General features: G+C 36.7%; 1 protein-coding gene across 8 annotated transcripts in view; it reads right to left on the bottom strand.

The window, feature by feature from the left end:
* Positions 1 to 207: 207 nt before the first annotated feature.
* Positions 208 to 7,551, bottom strand: part of POSTN (periostin) — a 48,646-nt gene continuing 41,302 nt past the window's right edge. For 5 of the 8 annotated variants that reach the window (XM_045015260.1, XM_045015270.1, XM_045015278.1 and 2 more), the window contains 4 exons: positions 7,400 to 7,480; positions 5,068 to 5,154; positions 2,412 to 2,453; positions 208 to 1,449 (listed from right to left, as the gene is read on the bottom strand). In XM_045015260.1, the coding sequence (XP_044871195.1) occupies positions 1,412 to 1,449; positions 2,412 to 2,453; positions 5,068 to 5,154; positions 7,400 to 7,480 (248 nt within the window). In that variant the 3' untranslated portion in view covers positions 208 to 1,411. The remainder of the gene's footprint in view (positions 1,450 to 2,411; positions 2,454 to 5,067; positions 5,155 to 7,399; positions 7,481 to 7,551) is intronic. The other 3 variants (XM_045015287.1, XM_045015319.1, XM_045015304.1) reach the window with 2 other exon arrangements.

Below are 7,551 nucleotides of genomic sequence, written 5' to 3'. Positions count from 1 at the left end.
CTATGGATTAGGTACTTACAGAGTTGTGCTGCTAAAACCCTACACATTAAGTTTAGGATAAACTCCATATGCTCAGTGGGAAAAAGAAAAAAATCTACCTGTTTCTATGAATGCATGTGTTTATTTAAAAGTTATCTTAGGGATTGTAAGAATATTTAGAATTGCCCTATCACAAAAGGGTTTACTTACAAAGAAAAGGAAGCATAATTCAGCCAGTTTTTTTAATGAGTATTTGTTTCAAAACAGAAGAATAATAGCACATCTAATGACTCCTCTTCAACCTTGGTTCTGCAGAATTAAGGCACCTTGAAGAAATATTTTTTCTTTCCTCTCAAATAGTTGCATTCCAACATTTGACATTAAAATATTGCAAAAGGCAAATGACAAACATTTTATGAGTACAAAACTAGAGTTATAAAAATGACATAATTTACAAACAAATCCACATTAGTACCAGACATTAGCAAAGCATGTTTTGATATAAAAGCTTTCATATCAAGCCCCAATTATTGTTATGCTTGTTTTCATGCAGAGGTAACAGTTTGCATGCATTTTATTTAGCCCTTATGATTTAACAATTCAAGGGCTCATTCTTATTTAAAATGTTTTCCCTTTAGTATCTTAAGTTTTGTGTTTTCTATAGGAGTCCTACAATAGGAATTATTTTTATTAATAGATGAAAATGTAGCCAGCACCATCCTACACCAAATAAATTTTAGTAAATTCATTTGTGATATTTTTTAGAACATTCTTTAGCCATATTACCAGGAAATGTTTGAATATGTAATGCAGAACTAGATGATACATTTAATATATGGTATAATTGTTAATTTAAAAAAGGTAATGTTGTTATGTCATAATGACATTAAAAACATGACAAAAGTTGACATCAAAATGCATGATACTACTGAACCAAAAGTGCTAGGTTTATGGAGCTCTCCCTAGATTACCCATCATCAAGTCACCTAAACTATATATTTCTAGAAATGATCTAATTTCATGTATATTTCTCATTTATAAGAAATAATAAAATTTACATTCTGAAATGTTCCCTGCTCAGTTTGAGCCCAATCCTGTAAACACTTATTACCAGGCATAGGGTGAAATCTTGGCTCCACTGAAGTCAATGGGAGTTTTGCTATTGACTTCCGTGCAGCCAGCATTTCACCCTAAATAATGCTTACTACCAAGAGAGGTCTCCCTTACTTTAATAGACTACTCATGCTAGTGGGCACTAAGCCCAGTAGTGAATGTTTACACAATCAGACCCTTTGTGTGGGCTCATGGTTCAGTTTATACTCGATTAGCAAATGACACATTCCTTTTGATTTTATTTTAAAACAACTTCTTTTCCTCTCAAAGGTCAGGCTATTCATTTTTAGTTCTATGGACTCTATCTCACTGGAAATCTTTAAGGCTGAACTAGCCTTGTCCTTCTCCGTGGTGTTCCTAGTAGCAAAATATAAAAGAAGAAAGTTATTTGCAAATATAATGGATCGTCAATAGGTCAGTAAAGTATCCAAAAAAATTAATTTGTCCTAAATCCTTCCTTGCTCCTGCAAATAGCCCAATGGAAGTCAACAGATTTGGCTTTGAACTTCATGGATTACCACTCATTTGATAATAGGCTGCACTAAAACCCTAGATCCAAATACCCCCACACTTTGAGAATACTTGGAATCTAGACCCCTCTCAATCCCATATCTAGTCTTAATGGGACAAATCCTGAGGCCCTTACACAGTTATTATTTATTCCTTATACCAGCAAAATTCTTAATGACTTCACCGTATCAGTGCTGCAGGCCAAATGCAACACAGCTGTCTTCCAGTGATGCCATCTGTAACTCCAGTGGAAGCTAATGAGGTTACACAAACCCAGCTGAGATAATCATTTAGAGACAATGGGCTTCCACTAGTGTAACCAAGGGTACTACTTGCTTATCTTTGCTGCGGCTGCCAATTCATGAGAAACAAAGTATCTAGCTTGACTTTCAGATCTCACATTGAGTTGCAGGCCTGGCAGTTAGCAAAGTAAAAAGCATCTTTTCCTTGTCAAGCAACCAGGATTGATACCGAATTTGTGACCACAGTAGAGATGGAACCCCACAATGCCATTTTTATAAAGCCTGTATTCAGAGTGGAAGTACTGCTTAATACCTTTTCAATATTCAACTTTTGTTTCAATAAATGAAATGTGCAACCCAGTTTATACAGAGCATATAGTCCCTACGAGTAGTTTTCAGGCATATTAGTGTTGTAAAAAAACATTAACATTACTAACTCTTGTAAAAGAACACAGTGAAAAATGACTACCGTTCTTTTTATTGGAATGTATTTTAGTCTCAGGAAAGGATTATTGTCTTAAATATCTTTAGAAAAAGTATAATATGAAAATGCTTGCTTTCTTGTACCTTGTGCCTTTTTGGGTGGTTTTGGTCTCCTCACTGCTGTATCTACAAAATAGAAATATTGCAGTCAGGAGTGATTTATAAACAAGTATTTGAATTAGAGTTCATTCAACAGCTGATTTGAAACTCATAACTTAAAAAATGAAGTCGACACTGTTGAAAGTATTTAATAAGCTTGGGATTATTAATGACCTGCAACACAAAGGCTTACTAAGAAAAAATAATAAAACATTTTCATTTTGTTCATTCTATAAATCATAACAAAAATCATCCTTTAAAAATACAAAATTATCCTCAACGTTAGGATGGATTGTGCTGCTGACAAGCTATTTTTTCCTGGAAATGGTAGAAAATTGATAACTTACTGATCTCAGAAGATAAACATAAGACTTGTACTGTTTTTTATAGTTCTTGAAGTTGAACCATCTCTGAGATGCTAGTTGGAAATTCCAAATAACCATGTACAGTAGAGTAAGTATTGTGATGTTGCAGCACCATTCTATATACAATTCAGATTCCCAGAATTCCCTTCTTTTGAGTTGAGCGGCATACAGGAATGATGCAAGTAATATGTTGGAGAGGCACCCTTGATTAATAGACATGTAAGTGTTTTCCAAAACATCCATTTCATCTGTGACTCTACAGGTATTTGCTAAATGTTGTGACCCACGTCTGTAGATTAGTGCAAGAAAACATAAATATGAGAAAAATTCCAGAGGAAGAAAAACAGATCTTCTCTGACATCCTCACAGCAGATTTTGCCACTGATGTTACATGCATGGAATGTCAACGGAGTTCTGAACATGTAAGGGAGACCAAAATAATAGAGTCAAGATCCATTGACCCGAGTGGAGAATTTTCCCCTTAGAATCCATCAGACAACTAAGGCGGTATTTACTAACACATGCAGTTAACTTGCCTTGCACTTTACTTTGTTTACATCAACACTTTGATTTTACAAGTCCTTTCACAATCAGGTTCCTCCCAGCTGAGGTTGCTCAAAGTTACATCAGCTATTAGGTGCATAGCTACTGGGCATCTCTCTCACTGATGGAAGATCAGACTTCTCTGCCTTCCCTATCATGATTATCGCTGAAGTGATACACACAATGCTCCACATCTTCTTTGTGTATGAGCAAACCCAGAGTTTATCGCACACCATTATGCAGTATATGTCCTATAAGTATCTATACCAGGGGTGACCAAACTTACTGACCCACCGAGCTGCATATGACAATCTTCAGATGGTTGAGAGCTGGGACGTGCCTGCTGAGGCTCCAGGTGCACTCAGGGCTGAGGGAAGGGAGGTCTTGGGACTCCAGCCCCACGGGAGGCACCTGCCAGGGCTTGGGGATCCCGGCTGGGGCTTGGGGCTTCAACCCTGCTTCTGATGAAGCCCTAAGTTTGTTAGGCAGAGAATGGAGGGAGGAGTATGGGGAGCTTCACAAGCCGCACTTTAACTGTAAAAACATGCAACTTATGAGCCATGATTTGGCCACCCCTTATCTATACAGTTGTATCATGAGTCCTGTAAACACAAATACTGGGCACTTCATTTTGAACAATAAAAATGTGACTATGTAAATTTCTTTCACATTTGTAAAATCTATTAAATTAACATAAGTTGAAAATACAGTTGAAACAAATTAATTTCTTGGTACTTCAGATAACATGAGAAACTTCATTCACCAGAAGCTCTATTTGTTTCTATGTATTCTATATCTAGAATGTGAACCGTTAAGAAATAGATAAACTTTAGTGACCGATTTTGAATTATTAGAAATGCTACTTCAAAGAGAACACACATAAATACCACAAGAAATCACTGCTTTATTTTAACTCACAGTGGGTCCCGTTAGATAAGCAACTTGCAAGTAACTGCACGTTAAACTAGAACATCTAAATTCAGCCCAGGCATAAGCCAGGAATGAATTTGGTCCCTAAGAATTTCATTGCATAGTCCAGTGATTCTCAATCTTTTTAATACTGGGATCCCACTGGATCTCAGATCCCACTGGAACCACTAGTGCTGGAACTAGGAGTGCTGCTGCATCCCCTGGGTTGCAGTGGTTTCCATCATATCCAGGGTTTACAGTTTAGTTCAATGGCTCTCAGCACCCCCAATAAACAAATTGTTCCAGAACCCCCAACTGGAACCTCCTTCCCATTTAACAATATGAGAAGGGAAGAATGGTCGCAACCCACCGACACCTGTTTATGTTTCCCCCCGCCCCCTCAGGGACTGTGACCCCGCAGTTAAGAACCCCTAGCATAATGGATGAACATTGAAACAGGAAACAAACTAAAGTTACTGAGAATTTACATACTCTTCATGTAGTGCTGCTCACAGAAAAGGCAGTAAGTTTAGTGTGCTCATTTTTCAGTATTCTTGCCTAGATTTTGCAGCTAGACATTTTTTGCCTACTACACATGACAATTAATTTATTTAGGATGAGCCTCAAAACAAACTTTGAAATGATTCTCTGCAATGTCAGCGTATGAGCAAATTCTTTAAAAAAAATTGACAAAACATCTTCCTGCTAAAACTGCAGTTTCAGAGCTAAACAATGTATGTGTACAGACACTATAAAACCCCACCTGGGATGATCACTGCAGATGAAGATGGTCTCAGTGCTATTGCATTATTAGACAAACTAACCTTCCAGATGGACTTCCTTGATTTCTCTCTCGATAATCTGTGGCTCTCCCTCAATTACTTTAGTAACCTTGGTGAACTCAGTTCCAGCTATGATAAGCATTAAAAACAAATGAGTTAAATCTGGGATAGCATTTTTCAATATGAAGGGTGCCTGGGCTGGACACATTTCATTCTGGGGGCATACTGGTGAGCAGGATGCCATTTTATAAGCATCGTACAATCCTGCCAATTTTTCTCAGCCCTGACACTGGGGAGTCTCCTTCTCTAGGGCTGAACTGGGGCTTTGTTTCAGCAAAGACTGCCAAATGCAGCAAGCTCTGCTGGATTATATATAATTTTATAACAGCTCATTGGAGAGTGTGTTGGCTTTGCACAAAGGCAAGACATACATTTGTGACTGGACTCAGGTTTATTCAAGTGCATGGGGAATGCTCTGTTGTAAAACAGAAATGCTCTGATGAAGTTGGAAGGAGCAGGGAGCCATCACCACCATTATTACAGCAGCCACAATGCAGCATGTATAGCTGCTCTTCTTGGCTAGAAGTACTGTACTGTGGTGTAAAAGACTAGATTAAAACATGGAAAAATGTAGAGAAGACTGAAGAACAGATAATCTGCTCATTTGATCCATTATATAAAGCAAGAGGCTTTTACTAACCACCTTATGATAGCAAGGAGAAGGAAAGAATTCAAGAGACTATGTTGTGTTACCCAATTTATTACTAATACTCAATGTATCACCATTATATAAATCTGTAAAGTCATATATCTTTATAGATTAATTGTATTTAATTGCAGAGTTTGATAATTTAGGGTAATAGCTAGATACTGAAGAGATCCAAAGTGTCATGACACTCTAATTCACAACAGTAGAGCTTTGCAGACCCATAGGGGGTAAATTCTGCATTTCTGACTTTTGCACCCCTACTGTAGACAATGGAATTTAGTCCAGTTCTTCAAATTTGTCTGCTATATCTTTTTGTAATTTTTCAACTTAATTTTCAAATAGCTCTAACTAAATTTAGTGCAGGTAAAAGGTACAAGATGGGTAGCCCTGGAGACTTTACTGCTAGTATGTGTACACTGTATTTAGCAGTAATGCAAGATTTCCTACACTGCCCTAATCCCAGTGCCTTAAATCCTGACCTAGATAAGTTTATTAGTAAAGATAATGAAAGACCAGTCCTTTGCTTGTCTGCTACCAGTTAAGTTAAGGTGGACCAATGAGTGTTAACTGTGATGATTTTACTTTGTAAAAGAGTTAAGGGATATATCCTGCAGCCTTTACTAAATCCTTCCTTAGGCAAATCTCTAAGGCCCAGACTTCAAAGGTATTTAGGTTCCTAATTCCAATGGGAAGTTAGGCAACTAAATGCCTTTGAGAATCTGAGCTTAGTTGAATTTGTCTGTAGGATTAGGTCCAGGGTTGTTTGTGACCTACTTCACTGACTTCCAAACTTGTCATTAATAAAAAGATGACAAGAAGAAATGGATTCCATTCAGCTAAATCAGAGGTTTTACTATATGACTCAAGAAACAGACAAATAGCCTTTTGAGTTTATTAGTCAGGTCAATACTAAATTTCCCCAGAATACTTGAATTCTTTTTTACTGTCACCTTTGCTATTACAGGTAGTTGTTCTAATCTATGCAATAAGCAGAAGACATTCCATATTTATAGATAAAGAATTAATTTCATATGCACAATTTTTTCTACTTTTTTTCTACATCCACTGGTTATTTATTGCTAAAACTGTTAGAACAGAGAGAGAGAGAGAGAGAGAGAGAATCATTACCAGGAATGCTGTACTTGAAGAGAAATAAGTTAATATTTTGACCCACATTACCTGTCAGTATTTAAAGAGAGATGCTAAACATGCCTTTGATTGTTAACTTGAGGGCAATGAATATTCATTTCTGGATAACAGAAAAGCATAATGGATTTGTCCTCTTGTAACACTTTCCATTTCATTAGTGTTTCTCAGAGTTAATGATTTCCTGGAAAAAAGTTTGCAGCTAATAGAATAAATCTTCATTGCTCCCCTAGGTTTGAATTAGGTAACATTTTAAAGACTAAAAAACAAGCAAGCTTCTATTTGTTCATGATCAATGAGAGTATGAAAATTGGCTGTTCAAAGTTTGCCATTTTATAGTTCAGGAGGCCTTTGGTTTTTTTGTTGTTGGTTTTTTTGTTTGTTGGGTTTTTGGTAGATTTATATTTAAACTAGATCATCTAGGTCAATCTTTAAAATGTTAAGAGATCAAATTGTCTCAGAGAGGTTTCAATCGCCAGAACCTGTTATGTAAAGGTTAGTTGTCATACACTCACTAACCTCCCTGCAGGAGTCTTTTGATTTCTTCATCTTCAAGTAAATGACCATCCCCTTCAATGAATTTGGTCACCTTGGTAACCTCTGAGAGGATACATGTTTATGGCATAAAGTTGATTTACATAAGACATTCAGAATTCTAAATTACATTATAT

Source organism: Mauremys mutica, chromosome 1 (assembly GCF_020497125.1).
Source record: "Mauremys mutica isolate MM-2020 ecotype Southern chromosome 1, ASM2049712v1, whole genome shotgun sequence".
NCBI classification, from domain to species: Eukaryota; Metazoa; Chordata; order Testudines; family Geoemydidae; genus Mauremys; species Mauremys mutica.
This window is presented reverse-complemented; position numbering and strand designations above follow the sequence as displayed.